General features: G+C 31.9%; 1 protein-coding gene across 2 annotated transcripts; it reads left to right on the top strand.

Moving 5' to 3' along the window:
* The first annotated feature begins 1,598 nt into the window (after positions 1 to 1,598).
* Positions 1,599 to 26,177, top strand: xrcc1 (X-ray repair complementing defective repair in Chinese hamster cells 1). 2 transcript variants are annotated; one of them, XM_051132137.1, is made up of 18 exons: positions 1,599 to 1,740; positions 2,411 to 2,509; positions 2,655 to 2,747; positions 3,759 to 3,866; positions 4,761 to 4,919; positions 5,011 to 5,088; positions 5,170 to 5,290; positions 7,284 to 7,375; positions 8,524 to 8,680; positions 10,905 to 11,151; positions 11,258 to 11,374; positions 18,104 to 18,182; positions 18,434 to 18,527; positions 21,122 to 21,164; positions 23,386 to 23,525; positions 23,606 to 23,696; positions 23,854 to 23,929; positions 24,364 to 26,177. In XM_051132137.1, the coding sequence occupies exons 2-18, from the start codon at positions 2,459 to 2,461 to the stop codon at positions 24,469 to 24,471; spliced, it is 1,854 nt and encodes a 617-aa protein (XP_050988094.1). In that variant the 5' UTR covers positions 1,599 to 1,740; positions 2,411 to 2,458; the 3' UTR covers positions 24,472 to 26,177. The 2 variants fall into 2 exon arrangements, with proteins under 2 accessions (XP_050988094.1, XP_050988093.1); XM_051132136.1 differs by having other exon boundaries at positions 5,167 to 5,290; positions 24,364 to 26,176.
* Positions 26,178 to 26,547: the final 370 nt, after the last annotated feature.

Below are 26,547 nucleotides of genomic sequence, written 5' to 3'. Positions count from 1 at the left end.
GCAGTGATGCATGTAAGATTTTTAATATTTTAGTTTATACCATTTTATTAATGTTTATTTTATATATATATATATTAATGTTATTCATTTTTATTCATTAATTTTTACTATTTTTTAGTTTTAGTTAATTTACTACTCCAGGTTAAACTAAATTAAAATGAAAAATGTTTTCTTTAAAGAAGTTCATGTTTTTTTTTATATTTTTTATTGTATTTAAGTTAATGTTTTTTTTTCAGCTAGATGACAAGGCAACATTTCTCATTTAATTTAATTTATAAAAAAGAAATAAATATAAATAAAATAATTGCTGAATATAAAGCTAAATATAAAGAAAACAGAAAATATATATATAAAAAAAAACTGATTTAAAATAATAAAACTATAATAGTATTCCAGTGATACTAAAATAACAGATGTTTTTGTATTTTAAATATTTTTTGGTTTTAGTTTTAATTTGATTTTTTATTTTACTATCATTAAAAGTTTGTATTATAATTTGTAGTATAATTTGTACAAAGTCTAACTTTGTAGTGTTTTTTTTATTTTGTTATTCATTTCTATATCAGTTTTAATTAATTTACCACTCTAAACTAAATTAAATTGAGAAAAACTTTCTTTAAAAAAGGTCATGTTTTTTATTTTTTATTTTATTCCAGTTAATGTTTTTTAGAGTTATTTTTTTAACTCATTGGCAAGGCACCATTTGACATTTTTAATTTAATTTATAACCAAATAAATAAATAAAAAATAGCTGAATCTAAAAATAAAATACACATAAATAAAAACTATATAGACATACATAAAACAGCAAAAAATAAAAAAATAAACAAATAAAAATAAATAGAAAATATTAATAAAAACAATAATAATATTCCAGTGATACTAAAATAACACAGATGTTTATTTTAAAAAAATATATTTTTTGTGGTTTTAGTTTTAATTATTATTTTTTATTAACTAACAAAATTCAATCTGAAATGTATAAAAAGGCACATTACTTTTATAATATTATACACTGCACAAAAATGAATAATTATTGACAGTTTTTGGATGCATTTTTTTTTTTTTTTTTTTACTTAAATTACTTAGAAGTTATGCTGAATTTACTGAACTAATCTCAGTCAGTCAGTGCAGACAGAAAGTCACATTTGAGAGCTTATAAAAAAGTTTCCTCTGACATGTGCTTGTTAAAGACAGTCATGAAAATTCTTTATTCCTATCAGTGAAAATTCATTCTATCAGAGGCGATATTTGTACATTACAAGAACAATATATTAATACAACACTACTTTAATAAGGCTGAGAGTTTTTTTAGGTCAGTCCTGAGGACAATAAAGCAATAAAAGTATTGAGTTTATTGAAAACTGGAAATAAAAAGGATGTTTGTCAGTTTGTCAGATCATGACATTTCAGAGAAAATCTGTGAAAGACTTTTATCTTGATCAGACTAATAAAATAAAACACAATAAATACATACACCCCTTATTTATTGCAACTGCCAGTTTGTAAATGAATATAATTTGTATGTCTCTTCCATTACTTCTGTGTTTCTGGGATTAAAAGGACTTTTATTCTGCCGTCGAGCGTGTCTAGTTGTGAGTTCCTGTGAAGCGGCGCGCTGATACGGTGGCGGGCGGAAGTGACGTCACGTGTTGTGGATTGAGAGGGAGTTTGTATCGTGTTAGTCTCCTCACAGACTAAAATAAACCACACAAATCGGTTTTCGTGCGCTGGATTTTGGTACAGTGTTATGATTTAATGAATTCGAGTCTCTGAATGATTTCCGCGCGGTTTCTGATGTTTTAATGGCCGCTGTGACGCGGCTCTATTGTTAGCTAACAGCGCTCAGTGTAATGAAGCATGCTGGTTAACTCGCTTAACTAGTCGTTTATGTGGCACTCCTTTTACATAAACTAAACCAGCTTGATTAGTCGTTTGCCTAAACTAGATTTGGTCCTGCTGATCCACTGTTTTATGTGTTATGATTGACAGCTAACGCTAGTCTGTCAGATAAACAATGTAAACACAGATCAACTTAGCGTCTTTTGTTTTGTTTTTTTATTAAAAGCTAATTTTGTATGTCTATTTTTTGTGTAAATATGCTGTTTATTTATTTATAATCGTGTATTTTGCATTTATGTCACTATCTGAATAGAATGTAAAGTGGCTGTCGTTTTTTGATAGTAGACTTTTCTGTTATTATTACTCTGTGTCATGGTTAATATCTTACCACAGAATTTTTTTGTAAAACTCTTATCCAGCAATCAAAATAAACTGAAAATATTTAGAAAAAGTTATGAATATGCATTGGTCAAAGTGTTGAAACCCTGTTTTGTATAGGTCATGGATTTAGGATTGACATAATGTGATCATTTTCACTACTAATGAAATGATATCTGTCTTTGTCCAGTGTTTTCAGGTTTTATGAGACCGGAGGCGAGTGTGTAATTCGAGGAACATGCCTGAAATCAAGCTCAAGCATGTTGTGTCGTGCAGCAGTGAGGATAATGTAAGTTGTTTTTATGTTTAATAACAATATTTAGTGGCTTTCCAAAAGCTCTAGTCTGGCATGTTGATCTTGTTGACAGTAAAAGAGCTCTGTGTGTGTTTGTGTTTATTTATGAATAAATGTATGAATCGATTCTTCTGCACAGACTCACAAGGCAGACAACCTCCTGAGCTCCGACACGTACAGAAAATGGAAAGCTGCGAGAGCTGGAGAGAAGCAAGTTTCAGTCATTCTTCAGGTATGACTCTTTTTATTTTTTAGTATTTGTATTATGTACACTGTTTAAAAATTGTGAACATTATTTTGTAATACTTAAAAAAAAAATTATATCCATTTTTTAAAAATAAATATATAAAATATTTTTTGTTTCTAAAATGATAACTGAACACCACTTGCACTTATTTTATTAACTCTATTAATTAATATTCTATTTTTAATTCTGTCTATTCATATTTTAATTTTATTATTATTTTATTTTTTATTATGTAAGTTATTTATAAATTTAAAAATTATTTATAATAATTAAATATTAATTAAAAAATGTTTTTATATTCTTTTTTTTATATATATACAATCATGTTTAAGTCCAATAATAACTGGGCACCACTTGCACTTATTTTGTTATCTTTACTAATTATTATTCTGTTTCTATTTCTGTTTATCCATTATCCATTGTTGTTTTAATTATTTAATTTTTTTATAATTAAAAAAATTATATTCAGTAATTTAAAAAAATAATAATTGTTGTTTTTATATTTGTTTTCTATTATTGTTATTTAATTGCAAAATAACTGGGCAACACTTGCATTTATTTATTTATTTTTTTGCCTTTATTAATGATTATTTCTGTTTATCAGTATTCTTATTTTTGATTAACGTTATTTTTTTTATAAATGTATTTTTTATTATGAAAATTATTCATAATTTAAAAAAATATATTTTTAATAATTAAAAATTAATAATTGTTTTTCTATTATTCTTTAAATTTATATATATATATATATATATATATATATGCAAAATGATAACTGGACACCGCTTTTTATTATTTTTTTTATTATTTTTATTATGTAAATGTAAAATTTTAACAAGTTACAATGAATAATTGATTCATATTAATTTCTTTACATATATAAAATCATTTGTATTTCCAAAATGATGGCTGGACACCACTTGCACTTATTTTTTAAATTTTATTAATTATCCTTGAAATGTTAGCTTTTTTTTTTTGTCTCTCTTTTTTGTCCAGCTGGAAAAGGAAGAGCAAATTCACAGCATAGACATTGGAAATGAAGGCTCTGCTTTCATTGAGGTCCTTGTCGGACACTCCACGTCAGTCAAAGACCAAGACTTTGAGGTACGTCTTAAAGTTACACACTTTAGCAGCATCAGCGTAAAACTGCTTTTGCTAAATCTCACAATACGCTAATGTATTTACAATCCAGATTAGTTCATATTGTCTCAAAGCAGCTTTTACAGAAAATCATGATGTTAATCTTTATCATTTTTCATGCCTTATAATCACATTTATCAGGTTAGAGCAGGACAATAAGGTAGCTACTTTTTTGTGATGATACAAAAAAATCAAGCAGAGATTTGCTATATAGTATATATCGCTTTACATGAGTGAACTGTATTTATGCAGATAAAGTTATATTATATTATATAGTTATATTACAGTGTAGAATATATCCAACATTACATAAAGAGATGGGTGACACAATGGAAAAAAAAAAAGCTATTTAATACATCTTTCAATAAAAAAATATTTTAACTAACTGCTGTAATTTGTATTAATATTTATTAATACGTTTTTAAATAATTTATTATTTTTTTATGTTTTATATTTTTGTTAGTTTAAACAATTATGTTGTTTTTATATATATATATATATATATATATATATATATATATATATAGTATTTAATCATTTTTATTTCGATTTTAGTTATGTTATGATGTCAAATGAAACTAAATGAAAATGAGAAATATTCCCTTGCCAGCTAATTGGTTTAAATTACAATTTTTAAAATATCTTATATATTTTCAAGTACCAAAAAAAAACAAAAAACATAATACCATGCAACTTGTGCATATGTTTATGTAAACCGTATTTTTATTATTTTTCTTTTTTTTACATTCTTTAGAATTTAGTTCATGTGTGCTTATAGACATTTGGCCGATAAAACGTGTTCTGATTCTGTGTTTTGTCATTTTCAGTGCTGTTGATGCATCTTTCTCCTTTTTGTAGGTTCTGCTGGTCACGTCGTCCTTCATGTCGCCCACAGAGAGTCGTAACGGCACAAACACAAACCGCGTGCGTTTCTTCGGGCCCAGCCAGCTGGTGAAGGCCACGGCGCAGGAGAAATGGGACCGTGTGAAAATCGTGTGCAGTCAGCCTTACAGCAAGGTAAACGCATCACGATTCACTCTCCAAACCCGTACGCACCACACATGAGCGTAAGTGTGTAAATGAGTCTTTATCCTGTGTATGTGTGCAGTCCATAGCGTATGGAGTCGCCTTCATAAAACTGCACTCTCCTCCGGACGCGAACGACGCTCCCGTCTCGACTCCACCGGTGAGTGCTGCTCCTCCTCCAGCGTCCCGCTGTTTGATGGCGTGAGCTCTTACAGATCTGTTCACTCTCTCCTGACAGAAGCTCACTAAACTGGGTCAGTTCAGAGTCAAAGACGAATCCCCGTCCTCTGGCGCAAATATCCAGCCGGGAAGCCTGTTTTTTAGCAGAGACGGTGCTGCTAAAGCCAGCACAGGAATCAAGGGTAATGCACATCACAGTATTAATGCAAAACCATGCTTGATTTTAATGGTTGAAGCTTTAACAGTGCATCATATTTGCTGAATGAAATGCAACACCCGTTTCTTACTAATTTTGAGCTGCTGATTTCAGAAATAGTGTCCGTTTGCTGGAGCAAGTCACACTTTTTCAGTAAATATGTTGCATTCTATAGCATTTTTATTTTTGAGAATCATTTCCCTAGTGAAAAATATACTAAAATGTATTTAATATATATTTATTTCATGCTAAGTGTACTACAAATATATTTAAATATTATTCACTAAATAAAAATACCCTGCAGTTGTGCTTTTAGTATTCTAAACTGGTATATTTAAAGTCTGCTAAATTGGAACAACTAATTTTGTACTTAATGCACTGTAATTGTGCGGAAGTAAAGCTGAAGTCTAACTATAGATATACTTCGGTATATCTGATTGTGCTCAAGTGGAACTATTGCAAGGTGCTCTTTAAATATTTTGCTTTTAAAGACTGTTATTATTTAAAGATCATACAAACCTCATCAATAGTGGCATTAAAACAAATTTTAAGCTTAATATTAAAAATGTGCATTGTGCATAATGTTATTTACAATTTTTATATCAGTAAGTCTCGAGTGATATGTCAGTAAATATGTTAATAGACTTGAACTATACTCAGTATAAAATAAATGCATTTTAAATCTATTGCTTTTTTTTTTTTAGGGTTGTGTGGTAAATTTGTCTTGTTTTCTCCCTTAATCATCAGAAAAACACCACAAACGCATGATTTCTGTCCAGGGCTTTACACTTACTTTTCTTTTTAGGAGCACTTGTGCTCCTAACTTAAAAAATTTAGGCGCACAGTCAAAAACTTAGGAGCACCTTCTAATCAATAATCAAAAATTAGCCTTCCCATTACGAGTTGATATTTGGCTCCTTAAAGTGGTTTACAGGGGAATTCTGTTTTTACCTTTGTAATGGCATTTTTTAAACTTTGTCATCTTTTATGTCAAATTTTTTAAAAATTATATATTTTTTAAATATTTAATTAAAACAACAGAATAAAAACAAGCAGTATAAGAATAAGTTAAATCAATATTAACAAAAATAATTAGTACTACAGAGGTGGCACAGAAGAACACAAAAGTGGCTTGTAGGTGTATTTTCATATGTTTAATGAATAAAATTCATAAATTCATGTTGAGATTAATGTTTTAAATATAAAATTTTTAATACTGAAATATTAAATGATTTAAATAACTAAAAATATACTTTAAAAATGAAACTAAAACTGCCAGTAGGTGGCGGCAAGTCACTGATTTAATTACTGAATCACTCATTCGTTTGATTTGTTCGAGCGGCTGATTCATTCAGAAATAAAGCAAGTGATTCTTTTTATGAATGGGAGATTGAATCACTGACTCACTAGATTTATTTAAAAACGCACGTTCATTCATAAACGAATCACTGCTGTGTTTGAATGGAGATGCGCAGCGGCTCAGTCATGACGACCAAATAGAGCAAAATCAGGCAATAGTGTTTTAGTCAGACAATGTAAGTCACTTCATATTAACTTCTTGTTTATTTAACTGTTGTATTAAATAAGCATTTCATTAAAACTTCAAGTATTTTGAAGTCCATTAAAGCTGATACATGTGTATAATTTGAAATAATTAAAAAAAACTACGTAATGGAAAGTTTTTAATGGGTATTTTTTAACTCAGCTTCATCAAATTCAGTCAAATTTTGCAAATTAGCATTTTTTTTTCAAGATGCAGGGCTGCTTTTGCTGGTGTATTTTGTGCACATGGTCTAAAATTAACTATTTGCCACTTTAGTTGTGGGTCAGAAATTATATTGTATCATGTTACTATTCCTTATAAAGTTAATCTATTTTGTGTTCCCGCCAAAACCAGATTTGACTCATGTTTATAGTGTGTTAAATGTAATCAATGTAGAGTCATTTAATTTCTGTTTCTACCTGTTTGTTTCTATCAGTGTCGCCTCAGAATGACAAACTGAGTTACGCCGCTGCAGCTCTGAAGTCTGAAGGTTCGTCCACACAGACGTCATCCGGCAGCTCGCAACAGGTGCTCACATTTATGCTTATTTTTCGGGAAATCAAGTTTTGTTCATCAAGGCTGCATTCAATTGTTCAAAAATGACAGAAGATGTTACAAAGTTTTTAATTTCATATAAATGCTGTTCTTTTGAACTTTCTATTCATCTGTGAATCCTGAAAAATAAAATGCACCTCTGTTTCCACAAAAATATTGTGCAGCACAACGGTTTTCAACATTGATAATAATCAAAAATGCTTCTTGAGCAGCAAATCAGCATATTAGAATGATTTCTTAAAGATCGTGTGACACTGAAGACTGAAGTAATGATGCTGAAAATTCAGGTTTAATCACAGAAATAAATTACATTTGAACAGATACTCACATAGAACACAGCTGTTTTAAATTGGAATAATATTTCACAATTTTTACTGTATTTTTGATCAAATAAACACAGCCTTGGTGAGCAGAAGAGACTAAACATCTATTAATCTTACCAACCCTAAACTTAAGTGGTTAATAAATGTTAAATGTTGCCTTTAATTGTTCTATAAACCATCTCTTCCCAAAGCTCCTGATGTCTTGCACTCCATCATACTGTTTTTGATCTTGTGAACACTCTAGTGTTTCTTCACTAGGGAATCGAGCTTGTGAATTGTCCCTGCGTAGCTGTATTCCTGTCCTCTAACTAATGAGCAGCCCATTTAACTTCCTTATTAAATTAGCTCCAGCGCTTTAACCATAAATCATCTCTCCGATGCCAATGCGAACTGGCGCTCAGTACCTGATGCTGGTGTTTTTGTGCTGAAGCGGCAGATATTTTGTAGTCACCTGCAATGGATTATTGACCTTTTATAGCGTTCAAGAATTACATCCTTATAATTGGAACTGAAAAACTGTGAATCTCCGCAGGATCTGAAATGAAGATGCTGCACCTGCTGTAGGACGGAGGTTATAGAGTGATTGCTTTTATCACGCTCTCCTTTGAAACTATTAAGTGTTTGAATATAAAGAGGATAAAGAGTGTCATTTTCTCCCTTGTGTTGATGCAAACCTGTATGACGTTCTTTTGTGGTACTGCACCTGTCAAGCTCCAAACAGCACGTCAGATTGTCTTAAAAGAAGCTCTGTACTTTGAGATCCACTGCTAGAAGTGACTCCTGTTGTGTTTCTTGTAGGCTCCTGTGAAGAGGAAGTTTGAGTTCAGTAAAGAGCGTATGGAAGCAGCCGGTCCGCCAGCCAAAAAACCCAGTTCATCTGGGTCTTCTGAACCAAACTCTGCCACACCGAAACCTAAACCAAGAACCGGAGCAACTGCAAGTCCTGTCAGCAGTGGTAAATTAAGAGATTCATTTACGAATTCATTGAACACATTAGCTCAGTGGTTCTCAGGGATTAAAATAAGTAGAATTAAATATATTTTTGGATTGAAGACGTTTTAAGATATTTTCCGGTCATTCCAGATTTACCGTATTTACACAAACTCACAGTTTTATCTGATAAAACATTTCAGAGTTTGATTACAAAACTGTATATTCTTTGTAAAAATAGCATAAGGTTTAATTAAATTAAAAATGAAAAGGCCATTCAAGATTAGGATGAGTTTGTTTCATCATCAGATTTGTAGAAATGTGTCATTGCATTACTGTCTCACCAATGGATCCTCTGCAGTGAATGGGTGCCGTCAGAATGAGAGTCCAAACAGCTGATAAAAACATCACAATAATCCTAACATCTTGAGAAGACAAACGCTGAAACAAATCCGTCATTAAGACCTTTTTTGTTTTAAACAGTCAAAACGTTGCTTTTGGCTTAAGTACAAGTCCATAATCCATAATAATGCTTCCTTTTGTATTTGTGTATACTTTCTTTTTTTTGTTTTTATAACTATACAGTTTTCATTGTTTGTTTTCTATTGTTTTAGAAAAAAAATCAGTGCGTCAAAGTCCTGATCTGAATCAAATGATTCACCATCCATGCTCCAAGTTCCGATCTAGAGCAAAAGATTCGCAAAGTTTCAAGCTAAATCAAATGATTTGTGATCCACATCTGAATCATTCAGTTCGCGGAATGATTCACAAACCTTTTCCAATCTAAATCAAATGTTTTGCTATACAAGCTCCGAAGTCATGAGTCAAGTGATTCATGAGCCCACACCAAAGTCCTGATCTGAATCAAATGATTTGCACTCCGAAGTTCCGATCTAAAGCAAAAGATTTGCCAACCTGCTCCAATGTTTCAACCCGCCAACCCGCTCCAATGATTCACACACGAATCATTCAGTTCGCAGAATGATTCACAAACCCATTCTGATTTAAATCAAATGATTCATGATACGCGCTTTGAAGTTCCGATCTAAGTCAAATGATTTGATATGTGCACTCCGAAGTCGTGAACTGAATCAAGTGATTCGTGAACCCACACCAAAGTCTTGATCTGAATCAAATGATTCACGTTCCGAAGTTCCGATCTAAAGCAAATCAAATGATTCGCGATTCACACGCGAATCATTCAGTTTGTGGAATGATTTACAAACCCATTCTGATCTAAATTAAATGATTCATGATACGTGCATAGAAGTTACAATCTATCAATCAAATGATTTACTATATGTGCTCCGAAATTGCCAACTGAATCAAGTGATTCATGATCTGCGCTCCGAAGTTCCGATCTAAAACAAAAGATTCCTGAACCTGCTTCAAAGTTTCAAGCTCAATCAAATGATTCACGATCCACACATGAATCATTCAGTTCGCAGAATGATTCACAAACCCGTTCTGATCTAATGATTTGCGATAAACAAATTGAAGTCCCAATTTGAATCAGATGATTCGTGATCCGATTAGAGCGCTTCGAAACAGTGAATCATTTTGCGACGCAGTGGTTTAACTGATTCAGAGTTTCAAAAAGCTCAGTTTCACCCATCACTATACATGCTTTAAAATGTGATGTTGAAATTCAGAAATGAATGGCTCTTTTGATTTGATCTGTTTTTGCTAGTGAATTGTTTGAACTGAATGATCGAAGTCTTGAGTTTAAATCAATCGTAGCAGTTCCAGCGTAAATGACTCACTCAGTTGATTCGGTTCATCTGTTGATCTTTTGGCGTCTTCAGTCATGTTTACACTACTACTGGCTTAGCTCGCTAGTTTTTTTTTTTTTTTAAATGTGACTTTTGCGTTAAAAGATATGTGCTTATTTTAAAAATTAAACACTTTTATATTTTACATTACAATACATTGTCTTTCAATCATTCAAGCACTTTTCAAGTACCTCTTCAGGAATATTTTAAGCCCCTTGCATGAACCCATGTTACAAACACGCAGGTTTTAGTTTCTCAAGATGTGAACTGATGCACTGGAGTGGTGTGGATTACTTGTGGATTATTGTGATGTTTTTTATCAGCTGTTTGGACTCTCATTCTGACGGCACCCATTCACTGCAGAGCATCCATTTGTGAGCAAGTGATGGAATTTTTTTAGCATCTTGAGAACCATTGCTCATAGTGTTTCCATCGGAGATTCTAACTAAATTCTTATTGCGCTTCTGAAATTTGCAGTTTCTCCAGCACAGAAGACGTCAGACAAGCGAGAGAGTCCTAAATCCAAACCGGAGCCCAAACCAAAACCTAAACCCAAACCAAAAGCCAAGTCTGCAGAACCGGTGCCTTTTAACCGCATCATGGAGGGAGTGGTGTTTGTCCTGAGCGGCTTCCAGAACCCCTTCCGCGGAGAGCTGCGGGACAAAGCGCTGGCCATGGGAGCCCGATACCGGCCCGACTGGACGCCAGACTCCACACACCTAATGTAAGCAGCTCATCATCGGTGTCACGATGCGTTCAAAGCATCGTGATGTGATTAAGCGTTCAGAACCGCCTCGTGTTTGTTCAGAGCTTTTGTGTGTCTCCTGCAGCTGTGCTTTCGCCAACACGCCCAAATACAGTCAGGTGAAAGCAGCCGGAGGCATCATCGTCAGGAGGGAGTGGGTGATGGACTGCCATAAAACAAAGCAGAAGATTTCCTTCAAAAGGTGAGCATGAACGTCTCATTTCTCCGTCGTTAATGGTAGTTTCTCAGGTTATGAGAATCATGGAATCATTAGAATCATTAGATTAAAAACTAAATGAAATAAATATTTCAGTGTTAAAACTACTAAAATATACAAAAAAGCTGAATATAAAAACCTCAAATAAAATGTCAAAAACAAAAATAAGTAAAACTGAAATAAATTAAAACTAAATAGCAATATTAAACAAAGGTAAATGACAAAAGCACAATAAGCTAAATAACAAAATATAATAAACAAAATAAAACTAATAAAAATTACATAGTACATCAAGTACATAAAATTACAAAAACTGAAATAAGAAACAAAGGTAAATATATTTAAGAAATTAATACAAATGACAAAGCACAACAAAATTATTAGAAGTAAATGAAATAAATTTAAATCTAAATAAAAAATAAAAACACAAACTAATAAAAATGACAAAAGCACATAAAATCACTAAAACTAAATGTCAATATTTAAAAAATAAAAATGACAGAAGCACAATAAAGTAGATTTAAAATTAAATTTAAATAAAAATCTAAGAACGAAATAAATCAAATAAATGACAAAAGCACATAAAATTACTATAACTGATGAAATGATTGAAAACAAAGACTAATGAAAAACAAAGATAAATAGATACATAAAAAACCTAATACAAATGACAAAGCACAACCAAATAATATTAAAACTAAATTAAATAAAAAATATAAAAAAGAAAATAACAAAACCACTAGAAGTAAATAGCACTATTTAAAAAAAAAAAAACTGATAAAAATGAAAATGACAGAAGCACAATAAAATGTATAAGTAAATTAAAAAATCTAAGAACAAAATAAAACTAATAAATGACAAAAGCACATACAATTACTAAAACTGAAATAAAAAACAAAGATTAATAGATGTACTAAAAACTAATACAAATGACAAAACAACAAAATTATTAAAAATAATGAAATAAAATTAAAGCTAAACAAAAACTAATGACAAAATCACAAAATTACTACAACTGAAATAAAAAACAAGGATAAAGAGATATATAATAATAAAAACTAATAAAAATGATAAAAGCACATAAAATTGCTAAAACTGAGATGGAAAAAATAAAACTAAATAGAAATTTATATAAAAAAAAACTAGTATAAATGCAAAAAGCACAAATCTTGAAAATAAAGTTAACCATGATAAAGCTAAACATTTATACAAACTATATTTAAAAAAGAAAACAAAATCTAAAAATAAATCAAATAAAAAATATTAATAATTATTTTTAAAGTATATAAATAATACTAAAATGACACTGAATGTCCAGTGTTTTCTGACAGTCTGTGTAACTGAAGAAGATCGAGGTTAAGGCAATTATGAATATTTTATAGTGCAAGAACCTCCAAAAATGGACCTCGGGGATTCAGACTACAATACAACACGGGCGGATCTGGCTCTGAATGAATATGAGATGAGATGTGCTAGTCTATTCACGCGATGCTGCTCCACTGACTCTGATGATGTGCTGCTGGTGACTTTACATTCGTTGATGGTCCATAATGACCCGTCTGATTGTGCAGTTCGTATAAATTGTGCACGAAGCAAAAAGTGCTGTGAATAATGAATGATTGAATTACAGAAATCACTCTCTCAGCAAAGGCCACATGAGGTCTGTTTCTCTCCCAGAGTGTCTTTGAGACTAAAGAGCTGATCGCTGCACATTAGCGGATGAGTTATTTGTGGGTGACCGTCAGTCGTGTTTTGTGACATTGCTGCTGCTGTTTCAGCTGTTGCGTTGCATTTGTTCTCCAGTATTTCTACTGACGGGTTTGTGTTTAGTTTTCTGAGGAGGTGCTTAAGATAAAGCTGAAGTGAAACTAAACAGCCGTGACTGTATTCAGTCAGTTTAATAAATGAATGGCTTTATGCATTCATTGGTTAGACTGTGTGATACTACTGGGCCAAATCAAATATTCATAGTGATTTTGATGGAATATAAAATTATGCAACTTCATGAATATTGCAATATTGTATTGAATGCACCTCTTCTTTTTTATGATAGACACAGATTTTGCACTGGTATTGATGATAAATATTGGCGCATATTAACCACAAAATGGACTAGTATCTGTAAATATTACGCCATTTAAATGTGAATCCTGTATGTTCTGCGTGTCTCTGTTTTAATGAATGGAGCAGATGAGCGGTTTTGTTTACTGCACACACACTGAAGCGCGCGTGACGCTCGCCAGGGTCTGTCGTCTCACCTAAATGAGGACATAAATACACGAACAATATCTGCTGAGAGTCACTTCATGAGCATTTGACCGCTCCATTTTAGGAAAACTAGCGTTATATCATATACACACAGAAATGTAAAGGTAAACACGGCAACCCGTCAAAATAAAAGTCTGGTTTAACTTCGAGACATTGTGCCAGATATATATTACTACTATTACTACTACTACTAAAATAAAACAAACATTATTTTTTAGGGTATAATCACACAACATTTCTTCCATGTTTTAATTTTAATAGTAAATTCCCCTTTGTTTGCCAAAAAAAAAAGGTTTTCAGTAATTAAAAGATTAATGAAATGAATGTTTTATGCCTTCATTTGATAATCAGAACATTTGAAATACACAACACAGAATTTCTGAGGGTAAAAAAACTTTCGTAAGGCTATTTTAGGAATAAATTTAAATAAATTAAGTATGCATTCAAATAATTAGACATGCTAAAACACAGCATTTGATAATAAAACATATGGTGAGAAAAAATAAAACATTTCATAGGGCCTGAACATGTCATTTTTGTTAAACCTTTATTAAATTGATGTGAAATTGTATAAGTTTCATGATTTTAATTAATTAGACATGTTCTTTGATTAAAAAAATTTAAAAAGGAAGTTGAGAAAAATTAAAACGGAGGGAAAATGGAATTTGGGTCAAAAATCGCAATATTCCTGAAGCGCTTGAATTATTAAAAGACAATGTATCTATGAAAATATAATTTTATTCTGTCAATAAGCACATCTTTTCACGTAAAATTCACTCAATTCAAAAAAACAACTTTTTTATTTATTTAATGTCAGAAAACAATCGAGCCAAGTAAGTAGAAATATTGACAGTGTTGTGTAAACATGTCTGAAGATGTGAAAAGAGGAACAGATGAACCAAATCAACTCATTTACGAGTCATTTACGCTGGAACTGCTCCAATTGATTCAGACTTGTGACTTCGATCATTCAGTTCAAGCGATTCACTTGCAAAGACCAGATCAAATTAAGTGCCATTCATTTTTGAATTTCAACACTGCGTGTAACTGTTTTAAAAAGCATGTAGTGATGGGTGAAACTGAGCTTTTCAAAACTCTGAATCAGTTAAACCATTGCATCACAAAATGATTCAAAATGTTTTGAAGCGTTCCAATCGGATCACGTATCATGAATCATTTGTTTCAGATCGGGACTTTAAATCGCATATCGTGAATTGTTTGATTTAGATTGGAACGGGGTTTGTGAATCTATTTCCAAAGTGAATGATTCTAATTGAATGATTTGCAATTTGCAATTTGAAGTCCCAATCTAAATCAAATGATTCATGACACGCAATGCAAGTCAGATGATTTGTGATTCACAATCTGCGCTCCGAGTTCTGATATGAGATGGTTCACGAATCATTATTCGGAGTACGGAGCACGAATCATTTGATTAAGATTAGGACTTTGTTGTGGGTTTGTGAATCATTTGTTTCATATCAGGATTTCAGAGTGGTTTTGCAAATCTTTTTTTCTGAATTTTTTTTTTTTATTAAACAGTAGAAAACATCAAACCATTAAGGCAGTACAGTTATAAAAAACAAAACAAAGAAAAAATAAAGTATACACAAATACAAATCCCTTAAGAAAATGAACTGTGGTTTTACTAAAAGTCTGAAAAGTGTAGTATACTTTGCTACTTCGCTTCACTTTATTTTTTTTCCAGTTTTATCAGTATATTTTTATTGATCTATTTTTCTTTTTTTAGAATTTGAAAAAAAAAAAAAACACATAGGTGAGATTGAAGTGACTGGAAAAAAAAAAAAAAAAAGTAGTGCTTGAAAAGTCCTTGAAAGTCCTGGAATTTCATTTTACAGTATCTGTATAAACCCTGGTAGTTTTTTTTTTTTTTGTTTTTTTTTTGCTAATATCTAATAATTCAACATCTAAGACTTTTTTTCTCAGAATTGCATGATTTAAACTCACAGTTATGGCTTTTTTGCTTTAATTCTGATGTCTTTTCTCAGAATTGTGAGATGTAAATTCCAAGAGAACAAAAGAGCCACACTTCTGACTTTATAACACGTAATTGCAAGTTTATATTATGCAATTCTGAGGAAAAAAAAAAGTCAGAATGGCAAGTTTATATCTCAGAATTGCAAGATATAAACTCACAATTGACTTTTGTTCTGACTTTATGGACTCGTAATTACGTGTTATATTGCAACTGAGCAAATATATATATATATATATATATATATATATATATATATATATAATTATTGTCAAAAGGCTGGAATATGTTGTTGTTTTTTTTGTTTTTGTTTTTTGGGTGTATGTTGCCCAGCCCTAGTGATTATCATAACAGTGCTGCTTGATAAAAGCCCAGTGCTGAGCGTGTTTTGTGTGCGTTTATCCGTTTATCAGTCGGTTTGTTTAGCCGGAGGCAGCCGTGTTCTCCTGTGCCCGGCTCTCCATTGTGTCTGCTTCGAGTGCCCACCTCAGATTATGTATTCTGTGTTTAAAAGCTGCATCTGCCATGGGTAATTAAAGCAGACACTTCCTTTGAAGATGAGGAGGGTGTATCTGTCCCTGCACACGTCTCTCACACTCAATCACACACACACACACACGGATCAGCTCAGGTGTGTGTCCTTGCAGAACCTCCAAACATGTTTTCCAGCAGTGGATGTGTGTTTCTGTCTTGCTCGCATGAATCTGAAATGAACCAAAAATATTTATTGTATTTTATGCACATTGTCACTTAAAACATTTGAAAATTATTTATTGTATTAAATTTTTAAAATGAAATACAAGATGTAGAGCAGAATCTCTAAATTGGTCTCATACCATGCAATAAAAATCTCAAAAAAGATAAATATTTTTTTACATTTTTAGATGTTTTTGGAAGTTGCTAGATATAAATTTGTAATCGTGAGAAAAAGGTTGCATTCAAGTTTTCATCTCCCCAATTAATTAATTAATATAATTAATATTATAATAGTATAATATTATATTAAACTTGTAATTGCATTTACATCTTTTTCAGTTAATAACTGAATATAATTAATATGATATAAAATTATAATTTAATATTAAACTTGCGATTGCTTTTTCCATCTTTTTCATAAATTTGAGTTTTCATCTCCCCAATTACTAACTTAATATAATTAATATGATATAAAATTATAATGTAATATTAAACTTCCAATTGCATTTACATAGTTTTCATAAATTTGAATTTTCATCTCCACAGTTAATAACTTAATATGATTAATATTATAATAATATAATATAATATTACACTTGCAATTGCATTTATATCTTTTCACAGTTAATAATTTAATATAATTAATATTATATAATAAACCTGCAATTGTATTTACATCTTTTTCATACATTTGATTTTTCATCTCCCTAATGAATAACTTAACAAGTTAATAATATATATTATAATATAATAAAATATTAACCTTGCAATTGCATTTACATCTTTTTCAGTTAATAACTTAATATAATTAATATTATATAAAATTATAATATTATATTAAACTTGCAATTGCATTTACATCTTTTTCATAGAGTCTTTTTCAAGTTTTCATCTCCCAATTACTAACTTAATATAATATAATATAATATTAAAGTCTTTTTCATAAATTAGTTTTTATCTCCCCAACTTAATATAATTAATATTTTTTAACTGAATTAAAACTTAATTAAAATATATTGTAATATAATATTATAATATATTATTAAACTTGCAGTTGCATTAACATATTTTTCAAAAAAGAGTTTTCATCTCCCCAATTAATAACTTATATATTATATAATAATATATATCATATTATAATAATAGAATAGAATAGAATAGAATAGAATAGAATATTAAATTTGCAATTGCATACATTCTTAAATATGAGTTTTTGTCTCCCCAACTTAATATAATTCATATTTTATAACTTAATTATGACTTAATTAAAATATTAATAATATTATATAATATTATAATATTATAATATATTATTAAACTTGCAGTTGCATTTTTAATAAATTATTATTGTTTTATTTAATAACTTAATATAATTAATATTATATAAAATTATAGTATAAAATAAAACTTGCCTTATTTATATTTTTATTGTATGGTGGAAATAAGCTTCCATAATTTCAGAGCAAGGCGAGGAGGAAATTATATAAAATGTCTTTTTTTTTATTTCTTTAATGGAGCAAATGTACAAAATGTAAACGTACACAAAGAAAAATGTCTGTAATGGCTTAAATATGCTATTTGTCTGGTTTATTTGTGCATCTTATTTTTATTTGGATAATGTTTCCTGCTGTGATTCTTCTGGATTGTTTGCAGTCTCAATCCTGTTCCTGGAATCTTTATCTCATCCTTCAGACTTATTTCAGCTCCTGAACTTCATGTTCCAGTTACACTCTGTTTCTCATTGTCTTTTCCAGGTATCTCATGGATGGAGCCGAATCCAGTTCAGAGAGTGAAGCAGAACAGGATGAGAGTGAGGAGGAAACGCCAAAAGCGGTAATTGTTTTGTGTCGTTTATGTTCATGTCTCAAGAAACATGCAAAACTGTCTGTCTTCGCTTCACGGTCTTCATTTGAGAATAAAAAGAGCATCGTGACTTTGCTGTGGCGTGTTGTTGCCATAGAGACAGCATCCTCAGATGTGTTGACTTCCTGACATGCATCGTCCTCTCGAAAGCAGGAAACACATCAGTGGTGTTAATGAGAAACCAATTGCATAAGCATTGATTTTTCCTCATGCTTCCCTAGAAAACACCAGAAAAGAGGCAGACGACCCCAAAAAAGCAGCCAATTAAGGAGGAGGAGGAAGAGTATGGAGGTTCAACAGATGCTGAAGATCCAGGTAAAAACAAGGAATGAAATGGAGTATGCATGGTCTTGTTTATTTATCGTTTGTGTTTACTTATCTTTTAATGAAACATCTTGAAGTTTACTGCATTCTAGTCGGATGCAAGAGGAGGGACTGTCGTATTCTAAAGAGCTTTTGATTGGACAAGAATTTAGTGCAGCATGAGTCACAGCACGCTGAATATCCTGTTAGACATCAGAAAATATTTCATTGTTGACTTTACACTTTTAGGGCTGATGGAATTTGTTTCCGCAACTTAGTTAGGTTTGCCATTTGTTGTTCATTATCCCTCTTTAACATGTTAAACATCAGCGTAAAATGAACCAGTGTCTGATTTGTTTTTGTCTTCTTTATTCACTTTTGTTTCATTGCAAACAAATCTGTAAAACTCTTCTAACTGAGTAGGATTTGTGAATCTTAATTGAATGACAATGAGATTTTTCCTGAGGTTTGACTTTTTTTTTTTTTTTTTTTTTTTTTTTTCTTTAGGTTTACACCAAAGTTCATTGTTATTTACTGAAATACCTTTATAGAATTTAAAAATAGTTTTAATTAGTTAAGATGTCTGTAGTTTTTTGTTTTGTTTTTTGTTGTTTTGTTTTTTTTATATTAGATTTTCAATATTTCTATTTGGATTTAATTAATATAAATGACTAAAACTTTTATTTAATTTTCATTTATGTTTTTATTTATGTTTTGTATGCGGTAATTTTTTCATTTCATATTTATATTCTTTCAGATTTTTCAATTAAGTAGTTTTTGCTGTTTTGATTAGTTCTTTACATTTCTATTTAACTAATTTATTTCAAGTTTAAGTACTAAACTGACAAAAAATTTTTTTTAGACGTTTTATTTTAGTTGCCAAAGTAATATCAGTTTTTTTTTCCATTAATATTTATATAGGTTTTTCAATTAATTAAATTTTTTAATTGTATTTTTAAATTTCAGCAATTTAATTTTTTTTTTTTTGTAGTTTTTACTAGTTTTTAAAATATTCTGTTTTGCTTTAGTTCATATTGATTTAAATTTTAAGTACTATAATGACTAAAACTATTTTATTTCATTTTCATTGAAGTAATTTTTTCATTTAATATTTAAATACTAAAAAAATTTAATTTGATTTTTTTTGGTTATTTTTATTGGTTTTTAAAATATTTCTCTTTCGCTTTAATTTATATTTATTTCAAGTTTAAATACTATAACAACTAAAACTATTTTATTTAATTTTCATTTACGTTTAAGTCATTTTTTCATGTTTATATTCTTTCAGATTTTGAATTAAGTTTTAGTTTTAAGTTGATCTTTGTCATTTTTCTTTTTTTTTTAAATATTTGTATTTTGCTTAATTTCTAAAAAATGAATTATTTCAAATTTAATTACTACAATGACAAACATTTATTTTAATTAGTTGGCAAAACAACATTTTTAATTGTAGTTTACATTTTTAATGATTGTAGATAATATTTTGTCATTTTTATTTTTTTAAATATTTCTATTTCGTTTCATTTCATATTTATTTCAAGTTCAAGACAAAAATGACACTTATTTTAGTTGCCTGCTAAAGCAACATTTCTAATTTACATTTACATTTAAGTGGGTTTTTTATTCAATATTTATATTTTTCAGCTTTTTAAATTTCAATTAACAAAAAATGATTTTAGTTAACAATAACAAGTCAATAAAGCAGTGCTGTAGCAAAGCTGTTGTCCACTTTTGACATCAAGACCTAAACAGATGTGCACAAGGCATTAAAAAAAGCAGACAGGATGTCAATAAAGTTGTTTACATGCAAATCAGGGTTGGCTTTATGGTTGATAATGTAGTTGTGCCAATTTTGTTTTGCTTAAATCGTTGATGACCTTTCACTCCAATAAATGAGTGGCCTTTGAGCGTCTGCATGACCTTACGGAGTTACTGTTTAAGCAGAATCTGTGTAAGATTGTGCATGTAAACCAAGAGAAGGTCCATCCATAGCATTGATCAGTAAAGGACATTTAGAAAGATTTATTGACGTCGTCTACGTCACCTTCAAAAGCTGAACATGGCAGGACAGGTAAGGCTTGTCAACAGCGCTCATCCCCGAGGCTCTGGCCCTCATCGAAAATCATTATCATTATATTAAAATCGGGTTATAATACAGTTTTAATTTAATTTTAAACTTTTAAAGTTAATTAAGTTAATTTTAACTAATTAACTTGTTTTAATAGTTTAATTTAACTATACTAACCCTGCCATAAAAGCTTTTTTCTTATGTTATTTTATTTCTTATTTACTTATTACTTTTTTTAGTTTTTTTTTTTTTTTTTTTTTTATATCTCAGGTGTTTTATAAAGTGAATCTGTTTTTACACTGTCAGAATGATTCATTAGTTTTGCTTCTAAATAAAAGGCAAAAATTATCAGTTGAGATAAAACACCTTTCTTTTCTATAGCATTTTATTTTATGAACTACTCAAAATAGTCTCTACGGCATGTTTTATTTTAATAATGTGTGTTTTGTTATATATATTGTTATGTTTATATACTGTATGGGACTTAACATCCAGTCCTGCTGATTCATGTTTTTTCATGTTGTATATACGCTCACAGAGGACGACGCGTCTGGCATGGACACTGAAGATGAATTGAACAGGTAGGACATTTATTGCTTTCCAAATACGTCATCATTACGTGCTGATCGACATTCTCATAAGGCTGGTAATTGTCTTTTGACGTTCTCTTTATGTGCTCCTTTCCCAGTTGTCTTTAGATTCTCATTATTCAGGTTCTTCAATAATGTTGTCTAAATGCAGCTGAAGAAGTTATTGATCTTGCAGGGTCAAAGTGCAGACATGCATGATGGTGGATTTCAGATTGTTAATTGGATACAGTTGCTCTCATTCTTTCTGGCACAATATGCACTCCAATATTGTTTTTAAGCCAGTAATTTTCCCTGTGTTTACAAAATTACACAATGTTTTACAGATTTCTGTAGAACTAGAAAGCTCATCACAAAATATTACATGCACTACTACTATTAGGGGTTCAAGTGTATATATCGCTGAAACTCTATTGTAATTGTTATAATAGTCACAGATCAGCGATCTCTGCATAAAACTGATCGTGCAGACCAAACCATAAGTCGTAGAGACTTGAGACTTGGAGGGATGGTAGTACTCGCACCGCCTACAACATGACCAAGGCTCGCCCCGATCAGCCTGACGAGGCACTACAACGAACAAAAATATGAAATCGCTCATAACTCCTAAATTGTCAGTCGCAGACCCAACTGTCTTGTGTCGTTGGAATCCTTGGCTCATGCTGGACAAAATATTTGATTATTCACCCATTCGGAACCAAACCGGTGCAGAAAGGTTATTGTCGGTAATTATCAAAAAAAGTTGAACTTTCAACACACTGTTGCAACCGGGCGTCAAAACGTTCGAAAGGGGCGGAGCCACTTTTAGTAAAATGCCTATAACTCCTGAGCGGAATGAGATATCTTTGTCAAACTCAGAACACTTATGTTTGAGCTCAATCTGAGGTCACAGGAAAAAAAATGCAGAGCTTGGCCACTTGGTGGCGCTATTAGAGGCACAAAAAAAACCCCACAAAAATGGCTATAACTGCACAACAATTTGTCCTATCAACATGAAAATTGCTGTGCACAGTCTTGGTCCAAAGTGCCACACGTGTCTATAAGGACATTTGCATATCTCAAAAAAACATGGCCACTGGCCAATGAAGTTTGAGCACTTGTTAGACAAGGTTAACAGTGGCTGATTGGAAGAAAACTTGGTGGGCCCGTTTGACTCACGTCCCCAAAGGTCTGAGAGAATTTTGAAAGAAATCGGCCACATTTTTCAAGGGCGTAAACAATTGTACGAGGCGAGGTTTTTGCACGTATGTGCGGTATTTGTATCATACAACAAAACTCCTCATTCCAGACAACTTTGCCTCTAGAAGCACTGCTGTCAATCAAATCATTTGTTAAATGATTGACATGATGTCAAAGACTTACTTTTGCAAACTATTCCTAGGTTTTTTGCTCAATCTGGAAAAAAAACCCTGCAGAACAATTCTCTGGACTGTCTAGGTCAATAATTTTTTTTTTTTTTTTTTAAATGTTGAAATGTACCCTTTGGGAGGCCATAATGGGGTCCTTTAGTGAAGGGGCCTGTCCAAATGTACCTAAAATCCTATAAAGCCTAAAGAAAAACTCAAAACTTCACAAAACCTGGTGAGCACATGAGACAGATGATTCTAAACAAGCATGCAAAGTTTAAAGGAGATCAGACCACAGCTGGTGCTATAACAGTCATAAACGTTAAAAAACATAATATTTATATGGTAAATTACAATTTAAGATAACCGTTTACTGTGTGAATGTATATTAAAATGTAATTTATTTCTATGATCAAAGCTGAATTTTTAGCATCATTACTTTAGTCTTCAGTGTCACATGATCCTTCAGAAATCATTCCAATATGCTGATTTGCTGCTCAAGAAACATTTCTGATTGTTAATGTTGAAAACAGTTTTTCCCAAGAGCAGCAATTATGTAAAGTAGTAAGTTCACAAAAAATTCTATCAATTTAGTGTGTCCTTGATTAATAAAATGATTCATTCCTTTAAATTTTTTTTCTCATCTGACTGGTGGTGTATGCCAAAAATGACCTTAAATATTTAATAAACAAAAATGCATTGGCTGGGCCTTTGTATACTTGTTTATGAAATATTTGGGCTAATTTGATAATGCATTATAATCAACAGCAGAATCTCTGCTGGTTAAAATATTTCTCCTGATGAATGTTAAAAAGCTCCGTGTTTTGCAGATGCGTTACGTTTCAAGTGTTTATGTTTGTCTGTTTTAGAGTTGAGATGGAGCGCAGGAAGAAGAAAGCAGTTAAGGAAAGCACAGCTAAGGTGAAAGATGAAGATCCATACGGCGGCTCTACTGACGAGAACACGGATGCTGAGGAAGAGGAGGATAAACCTATTCCCGAACTGCCAGGTCTGCCTCACCACTTCACCTTGACTTTGACGTCTTGAATATTACATTTATTAAATCATCTTAATTTTTCCCTCCTTCAGACTTCCTAAAAGGAAAACGCTTCTACCTCTACGGCAAGTTCCCTGACAACCAGAAAAGGCAGCTTCAACGCTACATCATCGCCTTCAACGGGTACGAGACAGACGTGTATTCAGATAAGCGCGAGAGCGTGAAGCGTCTGTAATCCATTTGAAGCGCTTCGGATGAATGGCATTAGCCTCGGCAGGCCTTCGAGAGGCTGTAGGTGGAGCGTGACTGATGAAATGATCTGATCTCTTTGATTCCTCAGAGCTGTCGAAGACTACATGAGCGAGAAGGTCCAGTTTGTCATCACCAGTGAAGGATGGGACGAATCGTTTGAGGATGTGAGTCTGCATCTTCCTTTTCAGCTTTGTTGCTGGTGTATTACATACAGAAAAGTCATTTTTCTACTTCAGATGGCCATTTTTGACTATAGGAGTAGTCCATTGGTGTTTTGGCTTGACTTGACACCACTAACAAGTGGCTTTGAGCGTTAGTCAGGCCTTGTAAGACATTTTGTCCTTAAGTTGCTAGGTTTTTTATATCGTCATGTTTTAGTAGACCGTACATTTAGAAAAGCTTTGAGAAAGTCTTCACCAACAGCACATGTAGATCTTGTTTTGTTCATCCCGAGTCATTCGTGTGATGTTCTTCGGCAGGGCTAAAGTAGTAATGAAAACCCTCAGCCTTCAGCTCTCGCCACTCTTTAAAAGATCTCAAGGTCTTTTCTGCCCTTTCATCTTCTTTTACTGCGTGTTCTGTCTTTTTTTTTTTATAGGCCTTGATGGAAAATGGCAGTCTGAGCTTTGTGAAACCAACCTGGATTTTCGCCATCAATGACAGGCAGAAGATGTTACCGTACCAGCCCTACACCGTCGTCCCTTAAGAGCGAGTTTAAGGCGTCTTTCTCTTTGAGAACAGCCATAAATCCCAGCCTTGGCCTGAACAGGCCATCTTAGAGTTATAGTTTGATCCGTCGGCCATCGTTTATTAGCCCTCAAACCTGTATGACTTTTTCTTTCTTTGTTTTGCCATCGTTTGTGATCCACAGAAGAGCATCATACAGGTTTGGAGGGATGTGTAAATGAGTAACTGATGAATTTTCATTCTTGCGGTTGAACTGTATTGGCCTGTATCTGTCACAGGTCTTTGTTTTGATGTTGAAAAATGGACTAATGGCAGATCCCAACCCACCAACCCAGAGATAAAAGACTCTGATCCATATTCATGATCTGTTTTACCAGCAATCCAAAAGCTGTTTACGAAGCTGTTGAATATTAATTTCTAAAGACCTGGACCTGAGGTCCCTTTTGGATCTGACTTATGCAGAACCTGCTCATTTAATATGTATGTTTACATATATGGTCAATTATTAATTAGCTGATCCATATTTACATTGGTTGCTTTCATTGCTTTGCTCGTAACAAGTGGTTTAACATCTATAGGTGAGGCCTATAGAATATTACAGCAGTATTGCTTTGGTTTTAAGCTTTTTGATTGTTCATATTTAAGAAAAAAAAGCACCTGAAATAAATACTGCTGTAAAAACTGATTCGTAGGTATGATCACCTCTTTATGATAGGTGAACTCTCCTTTGTGATATTTACTGTTTGTATTTCAGATTCCCTTTAATGTGTGTCGCAATGTTGATGTCTTTTGTTTGTTTTGTTTTTAAATGAAATTAATATTTTGAAGTTCTGGTTTGATGTAGTTGCAGAATAAAGCTGGAAGATGGTTACACAAAAATTTATTTTGCAGAACACCAATGCCGTCCATCTGTCTTGCTTTTCGGAAAGGTATTTTAGCATTTTTCTAACACAACCCAGTGCTGGGTAAAATATGGACAAACCCAAAGCTTGTGTTGTTTTGACCCAGTAATTGGGTTGTTTGTTGCTAGCCAGAAGGTTGGGTTAAATATGTAATCCAACCGCTGGATCAGAGCAGCCCAGTTGCTGGGTTTGTCCCTATTTTACCCAGCGCTGGATTGTTTTTAACCCAGCTTTTTTTAGTGTGACTAATCTAATAATTCAAAAGCCTCACACCTGATTTGCAGGTGGAAATAAATTGTTAGCTGCTAATATTATCTGATTTAAGCAGTTGACCAGTGTCCAAAACCAATTATCTAACCATTTTAACTAGTTTAGTGTCTGTCCCAGCAAAACTCTAATTAGGCTGTTTTATATTTCAGCAGGGATTCATCAAAGAGAATTCTGAATTTGCACAGAATATACTGTCCTTGATTCCTTTGAGTCATTTTCTCTTCCTCAAACTAATCTTAACTTTTTTTTAGCTAGATGTGTCTCTAATTTCTATCCCTCGTTAAAGAAATCTGTCTGTCTTTCACTTGTCTGTCTCAACGTCACGGCCAACTGGCAGAATCGCTTTTTGTCTTTGTTTTAGCAAATTCGCAGTGGATTGGCATTGTTTTTGTCCTCTCACTTAAACCGTTTTCTTGTCCTTCACTCAAGTGTTCATCTTCCTGAATGTATAAGTCTATTTTTTCTCTGAATTACATAAACTCACCTGTATCAGCACATGCTTCAGCCTCTTTCACCCATTTGTTCTCTGATACCTGGAAAAAACATCTCTTTTCAGTTATTAAAGTTATACATAAAGTATCATGCACCTCTATATGATCTTTTTGTATACCTGTCTTTATATATCCGTGTAAGTTTATGCTCGTCTTTATCCAACTACGCCGTTTTATCCGTCTTTCAAATCTGTATTGTTCTAGTGACCGTTTTTTCGGTTGGAAAGCAATTTGGCGCGTGAATTTAAACTGCGCTGTCACGTGTGCGTTTATCAACGGATCCCACCACCACTGTTCATCCAATTAAACATTTAAAACAATTTTTAAACTCTTTCTTTTGATTTAAACTGACAATCTGTGCAAATAAAGAAACGCTATTAGTTTTTATCAGCCGCTCGCCCAGTCATGAGGAGAAATAAGCCGCGTGAGTTA

This window comes from Labeo rohita, chromosome 16 (genome assembly GCF_022985175.1).
Source record: "Labeo rohita strain BAU-BD-2019 chromosome 16, IGBB_LRoh.1.0, whole genome shotgun sequence".
Classification (NCBI taxonomy): domain Eukaryota; kingdom Metazoa; phylum Chordata; class Actinopteri; order Cypriniformes; family Cyprinidae; genus Labeo; species Labeo rohita.
Note: the sequence above shows the minus strand (reverse complement) of the source record. Positions and strands in the feature narration are given on the sequence as shown.